We start from the raw sequence: 25,387 nt of genomic DNA, 5'->3' as shown, positions 1-25,387 counted from the left end.
GAAGATGACTTTAATTGGTTGCATAGGTTGTTAGTGGGGGCAGGGGAAAAAAGAAACTGATTTCTGGTATAGTTGAGGCAGAAGCATTAGTGATGTAATGATTAGAGCAGAGGTTCTCAACCTTTTTCTTTTGGAGGGCCCTCCTTCATGCTATAAAACCTCCATGGCCCACCTGTGCCACAATAACTGGTTTTCTGCATATAAAAGCCAGCGCCAGCATTGGGAGTAGCAAGCAGGGCAATTTCCTGGAGCCCCATGAAGCTACAATGCTTAGGCTTCAGCCCTGGGTGGCAGGGTTCAGGGACCTGGGCTTCAGCTCCATGTGGTGGGCTTTGGCTTTCAGCCCTGGGCCCCAGCAAGTCTAATGCTGGCCCTGCTTGGAGGCCCCTAGGGGGCCCCGGACCCCTGGTTGAGAATCACTGAGTTAGAGAATTTTATAAAAGCAGCACCGAGTAGTGATCTCTCCCTTGTCTTCTCCTTGCCTCCCTCACCCTCAGCTTTTTGAGGGGTGTTACAATGAGAAGTGGGTAAAATCAGTGTGGGTATAAACAGGATTCATATAGTGACAAACACTATAAAGGTCTAGTTTTGTTTGGTCAATTTCATGATATAAATAACTTAAAAGAATTTTGTGGCTTAAATTATTTAGTGTCTAAATAACAGTAATTATAAAGTTTTTATAGGAAAAACTCTGTGTATGGTTTATTTAAGAGTCTATAGTGATTGAGCTCATCTTCACAATTTAATGTGTGTGGCAACTGTTGCAACTTTGTAGACCTGCTAAAATACAAGTTAATAAAACCTACTTATAAATATGTTTGGTTTGATTTTTCTTGGGTGTTTGTCTTTTACTATAACTGTGGTGGAGACTGTTCATAGCCAGGTGGGATTTGGTGTTTCTGAGCACTACATTAGCTAACTATTAGATTTCAAGACTAACACTGTGAAACTAGTAATAGTACACTCATAATACATACAGATCTATTTATGCCTTAGAAAATAAATCTGGAAGATCAAGGTACTTTTTCCTTATACATGATACAGGTCTGTCTCATCTTACGCTGGGGTTACGTTCCGCAGTCAGCGCCTAAAGCGAAAATCGCGTATAGTCAAAATTACATTGAGTGTAATGGCAGGCGGAATCACCCGCACTACAGCAACAGTATTTAAATTATTTTTCTCTTTTTTGTTTTTTTTGTTTTTGTTTTTGCCGACCGCGTAAAGCTGAAATCGCACATGTTAAATGTGCCTAAGATGCGACAGACCTGTACCTCAAAACTTCCTCACAGTGATGTTTCTTGGCCTTTCTCTCATGATATAGACAATATTCATGATAGTTTCACTGGGGGTAGAGATAAGATAAGAATTTTCAGCTGCATTTGTTTCTAAAGGGGTTAAAAATCAATATGGTAAGCAGATAAGTTGTCTATAATATTTTGTTTTCTTATGGCCAACTTCCAATTTCACTTTCAAGAGATACTGCCGTGTAGATTAAGTATGAAGGCTGAGGTGGCTTAACAAAGAGTTTTACACAGTGTAATGTGAATAGAAATAATTTTGCCTTTTTAAAATTTCAGTGGAGTGGCTTCATTAAAACACTATAGTATATCTGGATTCAGCCAATAGCAGTGAGCTAATTCACAAGAACCTGGAAGTGAAAGACGGGGGAATTTCCTTGGGGGGAAGGGGGAGGTTGTTTACACACTTTCTCTTTCTCATCTTGAACAGTGAGAGAACTTGTTGAGCCCAACTGCTAATCAGCCCATAGCCCTTGTAATATTTTATCCTAGCTGATATAACTGCTGCTGCTGTTGTAAGGAATTCCTAATAATTTGATAGTTTATAAGGCAGGAAGGGCCCACTGTTATCTAGTCTGACCATCTGCATAACATGGAACTTCCCTAAAATAATTCCTGTTTCAGCTAGAGCATGTTTAAAAAAATAACCAAATCATGATTTAAAAGTTACCAATGAGGGGGACTCCACCATAGCCATTAGTAAATTGTTCCAATGGTTAATTACCCAGACTGTTTAAATTTTTTATCTTATTTACAGTCTGAATTTCTCCATCTTCCACCCTTTGTATCTTGTTATAACTTTGTCTACTAAATTGAAGAGCCCACTATCAAATTTCTGTTTCCCCTGTAGGTATTTGTAGTTAGGGCTGAAATCGCTCCATAACCTTCTATTGGTTAAGCTTCATTGATTGATCGCAACAATAATTGATTTATTAAAGAAAGGAAATATTATCTATAGTTAGTGAATTAAACTGATTGTTTCTGCAACCCAATGTCTCCCATAATTCTTGATGTCTGGGCTGCTCTCTTCTCTACAGCTCAGAGGTGGATGAAAGATTTGCAGCCGCATGGTCTGGCCACTTGCCCTCAGCTCCTGCTTGCTTCCAGATTCTCTGCCTCCATGGCAGTGTGCAGCTGTGTGCAGCTCCTGCCTTCGTGTCTGCCTAATGGGGGCTTTCTTGTCAAAATTTAGGGCAGTAGTGAGCTGTGATCTCCTCCCAGGTCAGTTTTTAGCTGGGTGTTGGAATGCCCCTGGAGCCTCAGCTGCAGTGCCTCCCTCCTGGTTCCTCTGAACCATCCAGGTATGGCAGAGCCACCTAAAACACACTGAATGAAATCCAAATGAGGCTCTGTCTGAGAGACTGCTCGCCAGACAATGAGTTGTGCCCAACCTGCACTCAGCCTTCTTGAACCTAACTTTGTTAGGTCCTGGGGCCATGAGTCAGACAGGCTTGTGGGATCCTCTATGCACCAGAACAGCTGCGACTTCGACATTGGGGGGAAATGGACAAGGAGTCTGTGGGCAGAAGGGGGAGAGGTTCTAAGGATGAGGAGGATCCCAGTTAACTCATTCGGTTAAGTCCCAAGTGTTCCCTGGAGGGCAGACTTGCAGAGTCCAAAATCTTCCCCTGCCCAAGTTCTAAAATGGGTCATGAGCACCATGGGGGAAAAAAAGCAGGGCTCATAAGCACCTCCTTACTTCCCAGTTTGGCCAGGCGGGCTCTAGAAGCTTTTCCCCTCTCCTATCTCTAGGTGGGTCCCAGTAGCTAAGGACTGTGAGATCTCACAAAAGCACTTAAGGCTCTCAGTATGGCTAGCTCCAACAGGCCTTATCAAAGCCACTAGAGAGCTTGTATGATCTCTAAGCGAGCTAAAGAAGCTAAAAAATCAGAGTAAAATAGGGGAAGAAAGCGTAAAAGACTTAGGAGTTATGAGTCCTCCGATCCCTCCTCCCTTGCCCTCTTCCACAGAGGATGGTGAATTGCTGGGCTGTGACTCCGATCAGGACGGGGGAAAGACTCAGCAAAGTTTTCTTCCAATTGAGAAATTTGATGAATTAGCCTTGTTAGCACTGACCCCCCACTTGGTATGGCAACTCCCATCTTTTCATGTGCTGTAATATATATGCTGCTTACTGTCTTTCACTCCATGCATTTGCTGAAGTGGGTTTTATGCCCAAATAAATTTGTTAGTCTCTAAGGGCTGGTCCACACTTACCCCCCAAATCGAAGTAAGGTACGCAAATTCAGCTAGTGAATAACGTAGCTGAATTCGACATACCTTACTTCGACCTTACCGCGGTTCAGACGCGGTCCACACGCGGCAGGCAGGCTCCCCGTCGACTTCCGCGGGGATCACTTCCTGGTTCGATTTATTGCGTCCAGACCAGACGCGATAAATCGAACTCGGAACTTCGATCCGCAGCCGTCGAACTACCGGGTAAGTGTAGACTAGCCCTTAGGTGCCACAAGGACTCCTCATTGTTTTTAAAATTGAATCTGTGATTCAGACTCGGCCTGAACAAAATCCCAAGAGTAAGCCTTTGAGCAAATTTCTCCCCGCCTCCCCCAAATCCTCCCCTGAGGTCACGATTCGCGTACACTCCTCTTTCGAGGAAGTAATAAAGGACGAATGGGGCAAGTCAGAGAAGGACATATTAACAAACATGATCTTAGGTTCTGTAAGATCCAGGAACCAAAAATTGCAATTACAGAGATATTGAAGATTGTTGCTGCCATAGCGTCCCTGGCTAAAAATGTGGTTATCTCCTCAGAAGGAGAGTTCTAGCCTAAGGACCCCACTGATAGAAAAATGGGGGCCATTCTCAAAGAAAAGTTTTAGGCCTCCTCAGCCTCCCTCAGGGCGTCCCTAGCAGCTGCTTGCATTGCAAGAGCATCTCTTTCATGGCTAGAAGATCTTTGATCCCTCAAGTATGTAGATCACCCTGATTTGGACTCTGTTTTAAAGAGAGCTTTTCCTGCCAACAGCATTCGTTGCTGATGCCACAATAGACATGATGAGATTCTCCGTCAAAGCCATGGTCTCCAGCTCAGTGACCAGGTGCCACCTACAGCTCTGTCCCTGGATAGCCACTTGAAGCAGGTGCTGTGCAACAACGAATTTAAGGGAGAGAGAAGCTAGACATCTAAATAGTCTCTCCTGATGCTACACCATATTTTTGAGAGAGTACAGACTGGCCTTCAGACAAGGGTATTCTTTTGCTTTCATCCTCACAGAAATAACAGTGAAGAGACAGCAGGTTCTCCAGAGGAAAGCTGTGGAATAGTGCTGCTCCCAAAGTCTCTCTATGACCAAGGCTACATGGGTCTCCCCCTGGAGCTCAAGCTTGTGGGCAAGAGTTCCCACTTTGTGGAGGAATGGGCTGCTTCAACCACAGACCAGTGGGTCAGGGAGATAGTGGGTCAGGAATAGTCCCTTGAGTAATGGATTCCATCTCAAACGACCCTGTAAAGAACAGCTTAATCCAGAAGGAGATTTCTTACCTCCTGTAAGTAATAGGGAGCATTCCCCCCAGAAGAAAGATTCTCGGGATTCCACTCCATTTTCTTTATCGTTCAGAAATGTATAGGGGAAATCCGAGCCATTCTAGATCTCAAAAGGCTCAATAAATAAAGAAAACTAAGTTCCATATGGAGACCCTAATCTCTTTTTGGTGTCATCCCTGTCCCATGAGGATGAGGCGGTGCTCAGAACGTACTAGGTACTTAACTAGGTACTAATCCAGGGGTTCTCAAACTGGGGGCTGGGACCCCTCAGGGGGTCGTGAGGTTATTACATGGGGGGTCGCGAGCTGTCAACCTCCACCCCAAACCCCACTTTGTCTCCAGCATTTATAATGGCGTTAACTATATTAAAAAGTGTTTTTTAATTTATAAGGGGGGTCGCACTCAGAGGTTTGCTATGTGAAAGGAGTCACCAGTAAAAAACTTTGAGAGCCACTGGTCTAATCCATGTAATAACAGAGGACTTGGAAGCTCTGAGTCCTTGGCATTTCAGATGGAAGACTACAAACAGGGCACCCTATCTCCTTTTGAACTCTGAGTTTGAGATAAGTTTCAGGAGAATGATAGGGTTGGCTATAACTGAGGGACACTCTTGAAGTACGTGTGTATGTTTCAGAGGCATTCCTCAGAACAGTTCAGCTCTGAGAATCTTGCCCACTCCATGCCTCTTTAGGGCTGGAGGGATTGGGGTTAGAGAACCTGGTAATTGAGAGGCTGTGAGTAGTGCAGCTGCTGTAAACTGTACCGGCAGTGAGGGGGACCTTTGAGTTCCCTCTGCAGATTGGGCCCTAGTGAAGTGGGAAGAAGCTGTGTTGCCTTTCTCATAGGAGCAGAGGGGAAGAGGAGCCCCTGGAGGTATGGGCTCCCCTTCTCCCACTCCTTGCAGGTAATCTACAAATTAACACTTGTAGATGTGATTCCGCCTCTTTTTCCCTAACATGCTTTGATCAGCAGAAAGATAGTTAACAAATTTGACATTTAAATTACTGGGCATCTGAGCTAACTCCTAACTGAGATCAGTGTTCACACAGCTCAAAGCTGCTATTGCAGGCTCCCTGCAAGACTAAAATAGACTTTCACCAAAACAGTCTAGTCAGGACTATCACTGCCACCAAAAATGTCAAAAGTAACGTATTAATGCTCATGGCTAGCATTTGAGGCTCCTAAGAGCAGGTAAGCACTCAATGAGCCCAAGTCTGGTGGGTTGGTGATTGGCCCCCAAATTTAGCCTTCCTCAGTCTCTCTTTTCCTGGTCTCAGCAGTGAGTGTTCATCTGAAGGGGTTTCGGTTGGCTATAGGTAATGGGAAGCAGAAGGGCTTGTGGGGCTACAGTCTTTCCCACTGCTGCCATTTTGGCAGTTCACAACCACAATCTAAACATTCATTATGACTTGCCTTCAAAATTAGACCAGTAGTAGTGCTCAAAGATGATTTGCTCAAGAGACCTACTGAGAAGTGGAAACTCCTTAACTAGGTACTTCCTGAAGATACTTTTCTTTTGTACGTTAAAGAACAAATGCCTTGTTTTTCTGGAGAGTAACGTTCTCCCCTTATCTTTTCTAAACGTGGAAAGGAGATGCTTTGTTCAAACTATCCTAAGAAGCTTTTCTATTTCATGTTTTTTTTAATACAGCTGCAAAAGTCTAGGCAGCCTCTAGCCAGCAATACAGTGTTGATGGTTTTCATCCTGTCTGTAGGAATCTGGGTGATGAAGGGCAGAATTTCATCTTGGTTTCTTGTTAATATCCTCAGTTGTCGTAGAAGTCCACTTCACATATTTACTGTAAATATTTTAGCTACTTCCTAGTTTTGTTTGCAGCTAATACTTTCATAGCACCTTTCATCAGAGGCTCTAATTGTGCTTGATATTGGAGGGTATTTTACAGATGGGAAAACTGGGGCATGAGCCTGACTTGTCTATGGTCATACAGCCAACTCAGTGACAAAGATAGGAATAGAATCAACTCTCCTGACTCAGTCCCATGCTTTAAATACTAGATAATGTTGCTTCTTCATGGCAAAAAAAATAATTACCCTGAGTCTTCAGATACTACATGCCAGTTACTTCCACTTGTTCACATCTGGTCTAGGTGACTAAAAATCATGACTGAAATTTTTTATTTAATTGTTGTATTGAAATATTGTTGTTTGTGTTGCTAGTTCTTGAGCAATTTAAGACCATAAAATCAGATGAAAGTAAAGTGTTTTATTTCCTCATAGTAGAATTTCATATTTTGGAGGCTTTTTCCTACTAAAGTGTGGCACTTAAGATGCTCCTCTGTGCTGAAAAAGACAAGTCCAAGGCCTGATTAACATCTTTTCTGTAAGAACACCACAAAATTGACAAGCAAATATCCCACACAATTTGCATCTGACACCACTTTCTGATATATCAAGCTTCCCCAAGTCAAAGTTGAAATGTTTATACTAGGCTATACTCTCCATCAGGGCTTGCATTTGAAGTAATTTGGACTTGTGTGCTTTAAAGTCACTGAGGTGGAAAAATCCCACTTGGAGGAGCTGAATTTGAGGTGGTTATTGAAAATTTTAGCCCGTGTAACCAAACATTTTTAAAAAAATCACAACTTTAATATATTGAAAATCTTAAATAACTTTTAACAGTGAAGCAATTGGGTTTGGAATGATGGATGTTTTGCCTCTAAGTGAAAATTTCTTAATAAATAAAATTTTCAACTCCTACGCTACAAATGCTTACATGTACATGCATTGTTTTCAAGCATTTGAGTAGTCCTGTTGAAGTCAGTGAGACTGCTTATGTGACAAATTACCTCTCTGCTTAAGTGCTAGCAGGATCAAAACCTTTCAATATTTTGTTTTTGTCTATAACAGTTTTGTAAAAATCAAATAAGATAGCCTCAGGCATTTAAAAAAACCACCATGTGTTATTTCATTATAGCACACATTTTCAAATGCATTTTACAAAGTCTCAACTGGATTTAAATCATAATTATCTTAAAAACAAACAAACAAAAAACACCCCACACACCTAAAGAATTTAAACAATTTTAAATTGCCTCACCCTGAATTTGATATTTTTAGGTAAAATAGTGAAGTATAGCATAAATGTTACATTACGTACATTTGCAACGACAGTTTCAGTATCTCAAAATACCTTTTCTTGTGTTTTTCAGGAGGCCTATACTAATACTTCTAAAGAACTTCTAAAAACTATTTGCCAGAATGTTAAGAATGTCTTCATATATGATCACCCTCTCCCTTTTCCAGTGCAAATTGTCAAAAGAGCCATTATATCTCTTAAATGGTGGATTAATTTCTGGATTATTACAGTAATTTAAAAAAATTATGCCTTTTTGAATAGGAGAAATGGTTGTCATAGTAGTTAAGCATTTCATTTTTTTATTTGTGTATTTACATCCTTGTTTATAACCTTTCATTTTCTGCATTGTTGAGTCATAATTCCCAGATGAGTATTTAGACTCATGATCAGATTGCAGTGAATTATGGAGAGCCCTGATTGACATGATTTTGTTGAGTTGAGACAGTTTGCCTAGAAGCGAGGGAAAGATGTGGACTTGAAGACACTACAGACTTGAAAATCACACTTCTGAATATTTTTCAAATCTACTATTGTTACAAATAGCCCCTAGGATTACTGTAATGAAGATTAGAGAGGGAAAAGGGTTTTTTGTTGGTTTAGTGCATTTGAAAGCACTTTGTGCATATGCAGTTTCACTGTTTTCCCTGTACAGTTGTTTTTACCTATTGTTTGTATGGTTCTTATCATAGCAAGGTGAGGAGAAAAACAAAAATACACAAAAATTGGCAGGATGACTCAAGTGTGTGTAATACTTGAAACTGAAATGTGCATTTCGTATTGATGGTGTTGCTTTTAGATGGGGGCTGATTTGACTGATGAAGGGAGAGTTTAATTTCATTCTCAGATATGTACATATGTGTTGCCAAGAGGATCAACAGAGTAAAAGCAGATTAAGTTTAAATTGTCACTTGCATTGTGTGAAAAATTCAGTTAGCAAGTGTCTCTTTCAAGTTTGACCTTTTTACAGGCTTATAGATTCATAGATTCATAGACTCTAGGACTGGAAGGGACCTCGAGAGGTCATCGAGTCCAGTCCCCTGCCCGCATGGCAGGACCAAATACTGTCTAGACCATCCCTGATAGACATTTATCTAACCTACTCTTAAATATCTCCAGAGATGGAGATTCCACAACCTCCCTAGGCAATTTATTCCAGTGTTTAACCACCTTGACAGTTAGGAACTTTTTCCTAATGTCCAACCTAGACCTCCCTTGCTGCAGTTTAAGTCCATTGCTTCTTGTTCTATCCTCAGAGGCTAAGGTGAACAAGTTTTCTCCCTCCTCCTTATGACACCCTTTTAGATACCTGAAAACTGCTATCATGTCCCCTCTCAGTCTTCTCTTTTCCAAACTAAACAAACCCAATTCTTTCAGCCTTCCTTCATAGGTCATGTTCTCAAGACCTTTAATCATTCTTGTTGCTCTTCTCTGGACCCTTTCCAATTTCTCCACAACTTTCTTGAAATGCGGTGCCCAGAACTGGACACAATACTCCAGCTGAGGCCTAACCAGAGCAGAGTAGAGCGGAAGAATGACTTCTCGTGTCTTGCTCACAACACACCTGTTAATACATCCCAGAATCACGTTTGCTTTTTTTGCAACAGCATCACACTGTTGACTCATATTTAGCTTTATCTTTACAGTTCTCCGGATACTTTGCCTACCCCCGTAGCTTTCTAGGGTGCCAAAAGAATTTCCTAAACTTGAGTTTAGGTTGTGTACTTGATGAAGGATGGGCCAAATAAAGTTTAAAAATTGTGAATAAGTATAGAATTAAAAATATAAAACATGGCACTGTTCGTTCTGGATTAAACCTCTCAAAAGTTTCATTATTGTCATCTGCAAATGGCGATAGTTACAAGTTTCAGGAGTTGACAGACTAATATTAATGTGAAATAAACATTTTTCAGCCAATAGCACTGCATAACATATTGTAGGAGCCTTAAATTGTTAACCAACAATTAAGTACAATTACAAGAGGACCAAAGTGTCAGTGACTTCCTACTTGATTAAAAAAGTGTTACATTTTTAAAGGAATAATGCAGGGGTTTTCAAACTGGGGGTTGGGACCCCTCAGGGGGTCGTGAGGCTATTACATGGGGGGTCGCGAGCTGTCAGCCTCCACCCCAAACCACGCTTCGCCTCCAGCATTTATAATAGTGTTAAATATAAAAAAGTGTTTTTAATTTATAAGGGGGAGTCACACTCAGAGGCTTGCTGTGTGGAATGGGTCACCAGTACAAAAGTTTGAGAACTGCTGGAATAATGGGAAACCAAATGGGTTTGCTTTTTTTTTTTTTTTTTTCTGTAATTTTTTTTCCTCAGGTGGCTTTTCCACTGTGTTCCTGGTGCGTACCCATGGTGGAGTACGCTGCGCATTGAAACGAATGTATGTTAATAATGTGCCTGACCTCAACATTTGCAAAAGAGAAATAACAATTATGGTAAGTAAAGCAACTATTTGATGGTATATAGCAGGCATGGATTTGAATGGAAATTTTGCAGTTTTACTTTTCTAGAGGGGTGAGATTAGGAATATAGATATCCTCTACTTTTGGAAGATGGAATGTGACTTGTGCTTTAGCTACTCTTAGCTGGTCAGGGAGTAGAATTGGATAGAAACTCTTGTGAACCCCTTCTCTCTCAAAGGTGGTTGCTGCTTTTGTGGCTGCAGCTGAGATGCACTGAAAAGATAAATATATAATAAATACTGAGTGAAGAGGTGGAAAAAGTCTTGATCTCTGATTCAGGGTATCTAGAGTGACTGATCTGTGAAGGTGAAGTGCAGGCACCTTTGCTGGTGTTACTGCAGCAAGCCAAGGCCAGTGTGCAAATGCCTTAGGGCCCAACCTTGCATTATTAAAACTCATTTTTTAGCAATCTCAGTATTAGTATTTCTATTTGTACGCCAATAGCCTATGTTAGAATTTCTTCATTGAACACTATTGTTTCCTGAAAGCTATTGCTAATGTGTTCATGCTCTTCAACCTTCTGACTACTAGTTAAAAGGTTTGAGAACATGCAAATTTACTACACTTGTCTTATAAGACAAACTCTCTTCCATGTATAAAAGAGAATATGCACACTACCCGCCCCCCCTCCCCCAAAAAAGACAGCATATAACATCTTTCTAAATTTTTTACCTTGTGAATCATGTGAAAGATCCTCTCATGGACTGCCTCCTTTCCAAACCTCAAAATCATAATTCCCCATATCAATTAAAGTGTTACATGTAACAAGTAACATTAAAACTGTTCTAAAGTATAATTCTGTAAAAGTGATGGTAAAAATGGCAATGTAGGTTTCCATAGTTAATCTGTTTCTGTGTCAAATGTGTTCCGTTTACAAGTTAAAATCTTTTCTTTTTTTTTTTTTTTTTGCCAGACCTGTGAACTCTACCTGTAAGCTCTGAAAGTACTGTATGTGACAATCAAGGTTCTGCTGGCTAAATGATGCTTGTAGCAATCTAGTCTGCAATGTGTTTGTACAGGTGTAACTGATTGGAACCTGGTAAACCATTCTGAGACGCAAAAAAACCCAAACCCCAACCTGATTTAATCTGTTAGTTTTGAAGTTTCTACATGAGAAGAAAGGAGTAAGAACTTTATATTTAAAACACTACGCAGTGAGCAGATGCCTTAAGTAAGACGGTACACTTTTTTACGCCAACCCACACTCTAGACATGAGAAATAATATGAAGGGTGCGGCTGCTTGGTTATGTGCCCTCACTTAGTATCAGTGATGCAAGTAGAAATCATTTCTTGCTGGTATGCTGCACTCATGGGAGGAACACAAAGGGGGGGGAGACACATGACCTCCCCATGTGACCCCGCCCAGAGCCTGGGGCCCCTGCGCTCTCCCCTTCTCCTCCCCATGATCCACATCCATCCCACGTTAGCTGGGGAGGGGGTGGAGGGCAGTAGCTCTGTCCTCCTCCCACTGTGCCGCAGACTTCTGCTGTACAGACCCCAGGCAGGAGGGCTCGGCACATGCAGCTGAGTAGAAGGGCTGGTGGCAGGCTCCTCCTGTGTCTTCCCAGTACACCATACCAGCTATAAATACCTTACTGGTACAGCGTACCGTACCACCGTACTTGCACCACTGCTTAGTATCCATGCTATTTATTTCCTTTTCATGGCCCCACTTTTTAATACAAAAGTCCTTGGGTCTTGTATGGCATATGCAACATAAATTGTGGTTGGGATCCTTGTTTTATGTACTTAGAGATAGTGGACTGGGCTTCAGTGCTGGAGAAAGATTTGATCACAGTCTATAAGTACTTATCTGGGGAACAAATACTTAATTGTCTCTTTAAATTTTAAAGATTTGGCTCATAGTTGAATTTAAACCAAAGAAATAACAAAGATAGATGCGAAGCAAACATGCAGAATGCAGAAGTTCTTGATTTTTTTCTTTTCTTTTAAATCGGCCAGAAAATCCTTTAGAACCCATAACAGTCCTGTACTAGGCTACAACAACCAGGGCAGTATCTCTGCAGAACAACATCCACGTGTACTGCCCTTACTATAATTTTATCAAGTCCATTCTGAGCAGCATCTAATACATGAAGCATATTGTATATGGCTGCATATTCACAGGTTCATGGCTTTGATCTTTCTTCCTGGTGAGCAACAGATCTTTCAGATGTACTGTACAACTCTTTAAAAGATCCTTAGAGCATGACAAGTGATCCTGATCAAAGTGATTGTTAAAGACCAGTATTTCAAAAAAGTTCTCTTGATTCTGACAGTGCCACCATGTTCTCCATAAATCTATGGGGAGGCAAGGGTCTTAATTCTTTTATATAGAAAACCATCCCTGTGAACGGTAATTGGAAGTTGTTTAAGAACGCTTTACTAGATGCTCCAAAAGCCACAATCAAGGAAGAAGGCAGTATTGGTTAGAAATCTGACCTGGTTTAGAGGTGAAGTGAAGACAGCTATAAATAATAATTAAAAAACATAGATGTAAGAAAGGAGACGTAAATAGCAATCAGTATAAACTGAAAGCTAGAATTTTTAGAAAATTTATGAGGGAAGCAAAGGAACACCAGGAGAAATCTATTGCTAGCAGAGTTAAGGACAATGAGTTTTAAAAAAGTATATTTGATACAAAAAGAATCCTGACAATGGCGTCGGTCCATTATTAGAGGCCAATGGTAGAATTATTAATGGTGCAGAAAAGGAAAAAGTGTTCAATACCTATTTATGTTCTGCATTTGAGAAAAAACAGATGATGTAGTCTCATATGAAAACACTCTTTCCATTCCACTGGTATCGCGGGAGCATATTGAATAAGCGCTATTAAAGATTTTTAAATCAGCAGGTCCAGATAACTTGCATCCTAGAGTTTTAAGAGCTAACAGAGGAGCTTACTGGAACTGGACTGGTAATGTTGATTTTCAATAAGTCTTGGAACACTGGGGAAGTTCCAGAAGAGCAAAAGAAAGCTAATGTTATGCCAATACTTAAAATTGGTAAACGGGATGACAAGGGTCAATTATAGACCTGCCAGTCTGACATTGATCCCAGGCAAGATAATGGAGCACCTGTTATGGAACTTGATTAATAAAGAATTAAAGGAGGGTAATATAATTAATGCCAATCAACATAGGTTTATGGAATATAGATCCTGCCACAGTAACTTGATATCTTTTTTTAATGAGATAGAAGTTTGAGTGATAAAGGGAATAGTGCTGATGTGATATACTTGGCCTTCTGTAAGGCATTTGTCTGGGTACTGCATGACATTTTGATTAAACAGTGAGAAAAATAAAAAATTAACATAGCACCCATTAAATAGATTTAAAGTTGGGTAACTGATAGGTTTCAAAATGTAACTGTAAATGTTTAATCATCATCAAGCAGGTGTGTGATTCTAGAGGGGGTCCTTCAGGGATTAGTCCTTAGCCCTACGCTATTTAGCATATATTTATCAGTGACCTGGAAGAAAACATAAAATCGTTACTGATAAAGTTTTCAGATGACCCACTATTGAGGGAGCGATAAATAACAAAGAGGACAGGTCACTGATAGAGTGGTCTGGATTGCTTGGTAAATTGAGCGTGTGCAAACAATATGTGTTTTAATATAACTAAATGCACACATCTAGGAACACAGCATGTAGGCCATGCTTACAAAATGGGGATCTCTATCCTGGGAAGCAGTGACTGAAAAAATATTTGAGGGTCATGGTGGATAATCAGCTGAATATGGGCTCCCACTGCAACGCTGTGGTCAAAAGGGCTAATGTGATCCTTGGATGCATAAACCGGGTAATCTCGAGTAGGAATAGAGGTAATTTTTACCTCTGTGTTTGCCACTGGTGTGACTGCTGCAGGAATGCTGTGTCCAATTCTGGTGCCCACAATTCAAGAAGAAAATTGAAAAATTGGAGAGGGTTCAGAAAAGAGTCATGAGAATGATTAAAGGATGAGAAAATCTGCCTTAGAGTGATAGACTCAAGGAGCTCAATCTATTTAGCTTAACTAAGAAGGTTAAGGAGTGATATGATTATGTCTATAAGTACCTATATGGGGAACAAATACTTAATAATGGGCTCTTCAGTCTAGTGGAGATATATACATGATCATTGCATGATCCAATGGCTGGAAGTTGAAGCGAGACAAATTCAGACTGAGAATAAAGTGTACATTTTTAATAGTGAATAATTAACTTATTGAGGGTCATAGTGGATTCCTTGTCACTGACCATTTTTAAATCAAGATGGGATCTTTTTCTAAAACACATGCTCTAGGAATTATTTGGGGGAAGTTATATGGGAGGTCACCCTAGATGACTGCAATAGACCCAGTTGGCCTTGGAATCTATGAAGGTATGACTGGGAATTGACCAGTATACACTGTTTTTGGCTACTTAACTGCAGTAACTCCTCACTTAAAGTCGTCCCGGTTAACATTGTTTCGTTGTTACGTTGCTGATCAATTAGAGAACATGCTAGTTTAAAGTTGGGCAGTGCTGCCTTATAATGTTGTTTGGCAGCTGCCTGCTTTGTCCACTGCTTGCAGGAAGAGCAGCCCATTGGAGCTAGCTGGTGGGGGCTTGGAACCAGGGTGGGTCGGCAGCCCCCCATCAGCTCCCCACTCCCCTAAGTTCCCTGTGTGGTAGCCGCCCAGCAGGCTATCAATTGCTGGGCGGTTCAGCTGTCCCTCCCCCCACTGCCATGTGCTGCTCCTGCCCTCTGCCTTGGAGCTGCTCCTGGGAGGGGGAGGTGCGAGAGGGGGGCTAATGTCAGGGGTGTCCCCCTGCTCCTGCCCCCCGCTTACCCCATCTCCATAGAGCTGGAGGGGCGGGGGGGTAACAGGACAGGGCTCAGGATGGAGGGAGCTTGCTGGCAGCAGCAGCTGCTGTCTCAACTTGCTGATCTACTTAAAAAGGCAACATACTTAGAGTGGGGTTAATGTCCTTAAAGGGGCAGTGCGCATCTGTCACACACAGACACAGCATGTCTCTGTCTCCCGTGCTGTCGCTGTCTCCCCTCCCTCCATTTGTGCTGCCTTGTAGAGTGTGAGGCCAGATTAACAACAATGTGTTAACCCTTGAGGGCTCAGCCAAGTGCTAGTTCATCATTTAGCAGTAAGGCATTCCCTGGGAAATAGTCCACCCTCTGACTTTACCTCCTCAACCAAGCTTCACAATCATCATTGCTGTGTACAGTATTACATTGTTTGTTTAAAACTTATTTTGTTTGTGTGTGTGTGTGTGTGTGTGTGTGTGTATATATATGTGTGTGTGTATATATATATATATATATATATATATATATATATGTATGTGTGTGTGTGTGTGTGTGTGTGTGTGTGTGTGTGTGTGTATGTCTTTTGTCTGGTGAACAAAATTTCCCTGGAACCTAATCCCCCCCATTTACATTAATTCTTATGGGGAAATTGGATTCGCTTAACATCGTTTTGCTTAAAGTTGCATTTTTCAGGAACATGACTACAACGTTAAGCGAGGAGTTACTGTAACTGGAAAAGAGAATGCTGTCATAGTATGAGCTGGTTTTGGACCCTAATAAATGGTTCCCGGATCAGGTCTTTCTCTAGTGGGGTATATTAGAGGTGGAGCTCTTTGTCTCTAATTATAAAAAGCAGCTCCTGCAGCCACTGAAGGTTCATGTGCTGTAACTCTCACATTGTTTGTGAGGGAAAGCTCTCATAACTTTCCACTAGTCCTCTTAGAAGCAAGGACTGTGACAGTTCTGGAGACTGGCCATGTGTTAACTTTGTAGTAGGCATGGATCAAGTTGCCTGAATTTTGACTTATTTTCATTAGTCCTTTTTAATGTAACACACAGTCCATTAATGTTTGCGGTGTAGCTGCTAAATCTTAACCTTTTGGAGTTTCTTAATGATGAAATTAACAGAGAACATTTTTCTTTTGAAATGAGCGTAGTGTTTATAAAGTTGCCAAATTGACAGTACTGTAAATTGAACCTGACTGCCCATTTGGGCGCAGCATAAATAGTGGCAGCCCAAGCATGTTCACACTGTCCTGTCTTTTGGAGGAATTATGTTTCTGCTCTGTTTGATTCTTAGTGCTTAGCTGTGTCTAAGATGGGGTTGACTGTTAATATTTTCTTTGACGTGGGCACCTGTCCCCTGGGAATTGTAGTTGTCACCTACTCACTTGACATAAGCTCCTAAGTAGCTATTAGAATGCTTTTTTAACAGCTACCTGGGACGTTTCAAGCATGGTGTAGAGATGAAAGACTCCATTCCCAAGAATTCTTCAGTCTTCTAGACAGACTTATCTTTATACTTTCTAGAGTTTATTTAAATGTTAATTATTCCAAATGTGGTGATTTTTTTTTTTTTTTTTGGTTTCAGAAAGAACTCTCTGGGCACAAGAATATTGTAGGCTATTTGGATTGTGCTGTTAATTCTGTTAGTGACAATGTGTGGGAGGTGCTCATCTTAATGGAATTTTGTCGAGGTAAGTAAACTACTGTTGGATTTCTTATTTTTTATGAACATAAGTAAAGCATTCTTAAAGTTAAGGTCTAGGGTTATCTCCTAAGATGTGATGTGTATTTTGGCAAAGACCACATTTATTATCTTCCTAATTAAGGTCAAGACCACTGAAAACACCCTCACACTTGATTTTGTTCTTAAGTGCTAGAAAGAATGAATCTGGGAATATTGAAAAACTCATCCTACACTGCTTTATATCAAGGTCTGACCAGAAAAGAGGGAAAAAATTAAATGTTTACATAAATATGTAAAGTGTCCCAGTTCCTTGTTCTCTCTAACAAATCTCAAAATATATTTGTACATTGATTTGGGAATGAAGACTTTGCAAAACTGAATATCTTTTCAGTCATGAAACTGCTGCTCCAGATAATGCACTGTAAAGACTACATGCTGTCTCATCATCCTGATTCCTTAAATTGTTTTGAGTCAGTTTATTCGGTGGAGGGTGGAGGCCATGGAGGTCCAAATAATGGTGTCTCGTGTCCTGATCTATAACAATACTTTTTGTTTTAGGCAATACAAGTGGCTTCAGAATCATTCCCTCTTTTTCAAATATCTAGTTTCTTAAATTTACTAGTATAGTTTGGGTTTTTCCTCTTTTTATATAGAAATTTATTCCGGTAGTTTAGCTCAAATTTTGAAAAGTGTTAGGATCCAGTTATGGCAAATTTGGAGAAATGCTTGGATTTCAAAGTAACTGTGTCTGCTTCATGTGAAAATAAAATGCTCTCCATAAGCTTGCACATTAGGTGCTTAAAATGCTTCAGGTGCCTTCCCGTTGAGGGTATTTAGCCTTTGTCTGCACTGCCAGTAGAAGCAGTGAGTGAGAGTAAAGTGCTTGTCAGTTGGCCTTCTGTGAACTGCCTGATGTGATATCCTTGGATCTCTGTTTTGACAGACAAATCAGATTCTGCCTTGTTGTAGCTTGTGTGTATTCTCACTGTTGCTATGAGGCACTCTGTTGTGTGCTTCTGCAACCTTCTAGAAAGCTTTGCTCATTGGGAGCCATGTGAGTGCTGCCTCCATAGTGCTCAACATTTACAGCCTGAATTTACTTCATCTTCTCCTATTGACTGAGGGTAAAGGGAATGTCTGCTGTACCCCTCAGATTTCCAGCTGTCTTTTCTCTTGTTGTACTTAGTTTAGATAGATAACTATAGTTCTTAGACTTTTCTGCACCATTATGTACTTGGTTTTGGGGATGGTTTTATCACTGTGCTGATCACGTAGCCTAAGTCACAAGACTAAGAAAGCTCCTGCATTGTTCTGAAGCAGCTGTACAGAACTAAACCTCAAGGGATAACATAGGTGATGCAATTGTAGATATTGCTCTTGTTTTCCCTATCAAAAAGCATCTTTAGTTTAGGAGAGGGGGCACTGCTCTGAGAGCCAGAAGACCATGCTTTTCCACTAATACTGCTACTTTTCATATTGCTTAATGAACAAGACCTGATACCTTCCCCCTTCTTAAGGTAGGGTTTAATCACCTCTCCCATCTTATAAAAGGTCTTACTGAGATTTGTACAAGGTCACTTATCCAGTAAGGCAGACCAGGTCTCATCCACTTAGGTAAAATTCTGAGACAGTGTAGCTAAGTTGGTATAGATTCATGAGTGAGATGTAACTCCATTAATTTCGGTAGAGATGGTGACATGGATGTGAAGCTTCTGGGTTCAAACCCTGTTGAAAATCCATACAGGAGCTTGGTACAGTTGCACATGATTTGCTTGGTGGTTTTAAAAAAATGAAAACTGAGGCAATTACATGAAAAAAAACTGTTAAAAGGATTTTAAGGTTGTGAAGTTGAGCACTCAGATTACCAAAACAGTAGAATTCAGGTTGCTATTTGTGCAGCTTCTGTTTATCAAAATGCATCAAGGGAGACACAGCCTTTAATTACATGATCACATACTTCCCTTGCTCAGACCCTTGCCTCTACCTCATTCAGTGCATAAGTAGGACTTCTGAATGCTTCACTTTGCAGTTTTAATAGTGCGTGAGGTAATATCTTTTATTGGACCAACTTCTGTTGGTGAAAGAGAAGCTTTCAAGCTCCACACAGCTCATCCACCTTGTTTCTCTAATATTCTTGGACCAACACAGCTACAACAACACTGCAGATATGTTTAAAATACACTATTAAAACTATGTTTATATAGTATAAGTATAGTTTGCAACTGTTCATCTAAAACTTGACTCTTTTTTGACTCTTTTCACCAATTCAGCTCAAATTTTGAGTAGTGTTTTGATTTTGCACACTTTCTTCTGAGATTTAAACTTCTGAATTTCAGTATGTAAAATCTTAAAAATTTATGGCTTGTCCACTTGCTGATATTAATGTAAGCTAAGTAAACTGATACTACTTGATTTTCCCCCCCCTTCTGTTTGCCAGAAGCTGGAAATGAGCGACAGGGGATGGATCACTTGATGATTACCTATCATAGGGGTAGCCGTGTTAGTCTGGATCTGTAAAAAGTGACAAAGAGTCCTGTGGCACCTTATAGACTAACAGAAGTATTGGAGCATAAGCTTTCGTGGGTGAATACCCACTTTGTCAGATGCATGTATTCACCCACGAAAGCTTATGCTCCAATACTTCTGTTAGTCTATAAGGTGCCACAGGACTCTTTGTTGCTTTTGATGATTACCTGTTCTGTTCATTCCCTCTGGGGCACCTGGCACTGTCCACTGTCAGAAGACAGGTTATTGGGCTAGATGGACCTTTGGTCTGACCCAGTAGGGCCATTCTTGTGTTCTAAGAAGTGTGGTTTTGAAACTAGTAGGAGCTACACTTTCCTAGCATCTGAAAGTAAGGCTCATAATCTCATAAAAGAAAGTATTCTATGTGTAGTATAACTAAGCCCCTTCGTAAAAAATCCGGCTTTTACTAAAAGTATTATTTGGGTTTTCACCCTACATTTGTATCATTCATATATATAAAATATAACTTGATTTATTAGGAAAATACAATACATTGCATGAAATATATGTATTACGATAATACATTAGTCTCTGTGTGTATATGCAAAGGTGCCTGTTGAAGTAAGGTTATGTATTAGTCTAGAAGATGCACACAATAAATGAAAAGGCAAGCATTCAAGCTCCTGAAGTGCGTATGCAACTGAACGTACTAATGAATCTCACGCCCACCATGTATACATTTCAAGCTGTTAGCAGATAACAGTTTAAAGCTGTGACATACTAAAATGGGGAAAATATGTATCAGAATACATTTCAGAGCACAAGGAAGTATTCACAAGTTTTAAAAAAAAGGGGTGGGGTGGGGGGAGAAAAGGATGACGTTGAGTGTATGTGCTGCAAATGGTGTGGCCCAATTACTAAAGTAAATATTTATAGGCTAATAGTTCTAAGTCTAAAACAGTAAACTGTTTATTCAAATTAAAAGTTTTATTTTGGGATTAGAGATATATTATTTTCTTAAACTCACAGTTGGCGTTGTGTTTTGAGTTCTGTTTTAGTTCTGTAGCAAACCACATTTAATTCCATTCATCAAAGCATTAATCTACTGAATACTTCCCCCCGTCCTTCTGTCCACCAAAATCAACCCTGATATTTGCCCAGAAAAATTAAATTTTTTCCTCCAGTTTTCACCTGTTTTTGTCATTGTATTAATAAACACAGATACATTCCTGGGAAAAATAAAATAACTGAAAATGAAGGGCCCTAAGTATAACATGAGAATAATATGGTGAGCAATTTAAAAACTGCTGTTTCTAAATGTAAGTTTAACTTGATTGCCGTTTAGATGGAGTAGAAAATTGAGCTAATTATTAATGGAGAGCATAAATGCATTTTCATTTGATCCGCTGCTTTGAAGTCATAATTAATAGGTATTGCTGTCCGAATCGAGCTAATGGAGACGGTCTTTTGTTTCTGAAACCTCTCTGCTGGCACACTTGCTGAACTGACTACACCTTCCTTCCAGTATGTCTGCCTGCACTGAGGATAATAGATGTTTTCTCTTTTGGCTCTCTGAGATCCTTTTACAAGGGAGTTGTCTGGGAAACCAGTTTTCCCTTTATTTTTTCCACTTTAGCGGAATATAGTGCTAGAAATGACTCCGTGATCACCAGGGATTACTAGTAATCCAAGAATTTCCTCTGAGAGTTTGGTGCTCATTCTGCCAGAGATATGTAACATAGTGGAGGGAGAAACATTAGTCCTCTCTGGAAAAAATCCTGCAACACTGTGATTTGGTCAATATATTCTTTCTGAAATAGAAAAAGTGAATTGCTTTCTTCAGATAGCAGTTCTTGGGCAACAGATCTGTCGGCTGTCCACGCTTTTCAGAATAAAGATGTACATTTTAAAAAATAAAATTTTGTGTTAGAGAAAATTATTCCTTCTGCATTTGGAAATCTTGAGTTCAAAGACTATTGAATAGTCTCCATTGTATCTTCCTATTCTGTTTAATTCTAATTTCTGACATAGTTACGCAGTGGTCGCTTTTGTCACTGAGTCATAGATTTTAAGGACAGAAGGAAGCATTATGATCATCTAGTCTGACCTTCTGTATTTAAAAAAACAGACCAGAGAACTTTCACCTATTGATTCCTGCATGCAGCCCTATAGCTTTAAGCTGAGCTATAACGTGTCCTACAACCGTTTCTGTCATTGTGATACTCTTTGCGCTGGTACTCCTATTACTTTCCCTGTATGGTGGTTGAGTGATAATGAATGTTTGTTACTTCTTATGAATTAGGACTTCTGTCTAGGACAGTGAAGCCAATAGAGGAGGGAAAAAAAACAGATTTCTTACTTGTAATTTTGCCTCCCTACTATGACTCTAATTCTTAGGACATACTTTCCCTATATTTATCAACTAGTTTTCGTTTAGGCAGGTGAAGAAGCGATGTCAGATGTCAAATATTGCAATAGTGACATCTGCACAATAGTGGCTTATTTTCTGTACTTCCAAATTATAATAGCTTTTGTATTTTTTTGTGTCCTTCTCAGCTTTGGAAGGATTTGGGGAAGGTCAGCAAGTGTGTTCGTGTGGGGAGGTTTCAGATTTCTATTCCAAAAATTCCTTTTGCCACCATTGAGTGGGATTGAACCTTCTGTTTGGAGCAGTGGATTCTTATTAGGAATTAATAAAATTAAGGGTAACTAACTCTATTTGTTCTGTAGATATACAGGGGTGGGGGTTGTATTAGCCCTGTTTGGAAAACAGCAAGAGTGGTTGATTAAGAACTTGTTTCATTTTTTTTACAAGAGGTTGAAAAATTTTGATTGGCTATAGTGCATGTAGGCAACATTTTAAATAGAAACACAAACTTTGTTTGATTAAAGGCCACACAACATTTTGAAAGATCGTTAAAAAGAGTTGTTACTTTTACAAAGTTATGTTTCTACTGTAGCGGGGCAAGTCGTGAATCAGATGAATCAGAGACTTCAGACAGGCTTTACTGAGCCAGAAGTACTGAGGATATTTTGTGACACCTGTGAAGCTGTTGCCAGGTTGCATCACTGCAAAACCCCGATAGTTCACCGGGACCTGAAGGTAAGAGTTCCTGTAAAAGGTAATGAGCTGAATGTTTGCTGCTACTGAGCAGCTGTCAAAAGATGACTTGTAATGTGGAAGACATCGCATAGTGTGCAAAAGCTGCCCACTTATATGGGGGGAGGGGAACAGAGTCTGTCTGCAGAACTGTACCCAGAAGATTAAATGAAAAATGTTAGGTAGGTTAGGCATCGCATTCTTGTAGAATAGATTTTGGCACTACTGATTACCTAATGAGGTAATGATGAAGTTATAGTTTTACTATTAATGCTAAATTTCTTTTGAATTTTCAGAATATTAGTACATGGCAGGCTTGTCATCTCTAACTGAAAATTAGAGGGAAGACTTGGCTGCTTTCTATAAAATTGGACACTACTCTGTTTTTTCATTTTTCATTTTGTCAGTTTACCTGATTGTTTCATTTTTCCTTTTAAGGTAGAGAATATTTTGTTGAATGACAATGGAAACTATGTCCTTTGTGACTTTGGCAGTGCCACTAACAAATTCCTTAATCCTCAGAAAGATGGTGTTAATGTAGTTGAAGAAGAAATTAAAAAGTAAGTTCACTTAAATGGCTATTCGTAAGCACTAATTAATTTTCTTAGCAGCACAGAACGTATTACATGTTACATACATTAATGGAAACATAAGGGCCTAGCTAGGAACAAATTAGTGTTCAAGGTGGTTGATTTAAGTGCACAACTCCTGTTAACAGTAATGGTTTTTTCACTTCCTTAGTGATGATCGGGGCTATGCCAATACTTAAAATAGGCATAGCAAGATAGCATCAACATTACCAGGTATTCCTACTATTTCAGTTACCCTACAAACAATTCCTGCAAAATTTAAAGTGAATGTACTAACAGTCGAGTGTAATTACAGAAAGTTTGCTGCCTCCAGGTAATACATTTCACTTGGAATATATGCAACCTTGTGTTACTTTTACTGTCTCAGCTCTTTCCCCCTAATAACCTGCTTTGTTCTAAGCCTCACTATTCCTGTTTAGGCCCCTGACCTGCAATTTACAGCATACAGGTGAACTATTGTACCAACACGTTGTTAATTGCAGAATTGTGAGAGCTTAGATTCAGAGTTATTTGAAGTGCCAGTTTCTTAGCACAGTGAAGCCCTGATCCTGTGTTGAGACATCTGGGTGCTATTGAAAGACAACTGATAAGAACAGGCTCAATCAGCCTGCATGATTGCTGACACTGGAAAAAGGCTTCATACTAACTTACTAATGTCTAGATCAGGGGTGGCCAACCTGAGCCTGAAAAGGAGCCAGAATTTACCAATGTACATTGCCAAAGAGTCACAGTAATATGTCAGCAGCCCCTCATCAGCTCCCCTGCCCCCTCTCCCAGCAGCTCCCACCCACCGGCAGCCCCACCAATCAGTGCCTCCCCCTCCCTCCCCACACCTCCCAATCAGCTGTTTCTTGGCTTGCAGGAGGCTGTGTGGGAGAGGAGCGAGGGTACTGCAGGCTGAGGGGATGGGGTGGAGTGGGTGCAGGTCCTGTGGCAGAGGCAGGGGTTGAGCAGTGAGCACTCCGTGGCACATTGGAAAGTTGCCGCCTGTAGCTCCAGCCCTGGAGTCGGTGACCATACAAGGAGCCGCATATTAACTTCTTAAGAGCCGCATGTGGCTCCGGAGCCACAGGTTGGCCACCCCTGATCTAGATCTATCCTAATGATGGATCCAGTAACACCCATGCCATTTCCACTTTGTTTAATCAGAGAAATTGTATATGTGTTAACGTTTAAAATTTGTTTATTTTCTTGCCTGCTAAAGATAGTTGGTGCTAGAGTGTAACTATGTATTATTCAGGACTTACATGGAAAATAAATGTACATCTTTTTGAAACTGCTATTTAGGATACACACATTTGGGAATGATATGTTACGTTTTATAAACACGCAGTTATTTGCAAATATGAGACTCAATATCCTGGAATATGCTTTGTTTTTAACTAACAAGAATCAGTTCAAAGATGTAACTTCAGCATCTGAGTTTGGCTTTGAGTGCAGTATTTATCAAGAAAAGTTACCAAAAAATAGTAGTAGATGTACTGCTCTGAAAAATCACTCTTGGCTTTTCTATCTCCATCTTTCTCTTTCCATGCTCCATATTTCTAGCATTAGCTTCATGTTGCTAAGACTTCAACAGGGGACTGATCTGTTTATGTGTAATACCTTTAGAGTAGTGTGAACAAAATACCAAAAAACTAGAGAAGTTAAAATGCCACAATCTAAGGTGTAATTTGGGGATAGTTTTTCTTAGCTGTTTCCAAAGATAATCTATAACAAGAACTAAATGTTGATCATTTCCCTGATTTTATTAAAATCAGGTGTTCCAATTGATACTTTAGACAAACTTTTTTGTGTTCATAAACTTGGTGTATTTGATTTGCAATAGTTGTAACTTGGTGTAATTCTTCTAAGAGTATAGAAAAACAGCAAAAGATTCTTTCCATAAAACAAAAACTTTAGCTGACCTATGAGCAGCATGTCTACTGCCATGTCCCCATAAATGGTCAATGATCAATCCACACAGCATTGCTTGTTGTTGAGGAATGTTGCAATGACTTACTAGAACAAATGGATATAAACAGGCCATCAGGAAGTTTAGACTTGAAATTAGACGAAGGTTTCTAACCATCACAGGAGTGAAGTTCTGGAACAGCCTTTCAAGGGGAGCAGTGGGGGCAAAAGACATATCTGGCTTCAAGACTAAGCTTGATAAGTTTATGGAGGGGATGGTATGATGGGATAGCCTAATTTTGGCAATTAATTGATCGTTGACTATTAGCGGTAAATATGCCCAATGGCCTGTGATGGGATGTTAGATGGGGTGGGATCTGAGTTACTACAGAGAATTCTTTCCTGGGTGTCTGGCTGGTGAGTCTTGCCCATATGCTCAGGTTTTAGCTGATCGCCATATTTGGGGTCGGAAAGGAATTTTCCTCCAGG

The 25,387-nt window shown here is 40.2% G+C and overlaps 1 protein-coding gene across 1 annotated transcript in view; it reads left to right on the top strand.

The window, feature by feature from the left end:
- BMP2K (BMP2 inducible kinase) overlaps positions 1–25,387 on the top strand; it is a 105,674-nt gene that overhangs the window by 21,853 nt on the left and 58,434 nt on the right. Inside the window, exons 2-5 of the mRNA XM_024199916.3 lie at positions 10,227–10,345; positions 16,751–16,856; positions 22,276–22,418; positions 22,854–22,975. Coding sequence (XP_024055684.2) covers positions 10,227–10,345; positions 16,751–16,856; positions 22,276–22,418; positions 22,854–22,975 — 490 coding nt within the window. The remainder of the gene's footprint in view (positions 1–10,226; positions 10,346–16,750; positions 16,857–22,275; positions 22,419–22,853; positions 22,976–25,387) is intronic.

The sequence above is a fragment of the Terrapene carolina genome, unplaced genomic scaffold, assembly GCF_002925995.2.
Source record: "Terrapene carolina triunguis isolate 2854851 unplaced genomic scaffold, T_m_triunguis-2.0 Scaffold136, whole genome shotgun sequence".
In the NCBI taxonomy this organism is placed as follows: domain Eukaryota; kingdom Metazoa; phylum Chordata; order Testudines; family Emydidae; genus Terrapene; species Terrapene triunguis.
The sequence above is the reverse complement of the archived record's forward strand: the minus strand, read 5'-3'. Positions and strand labels throughout refer to the sequence as shown.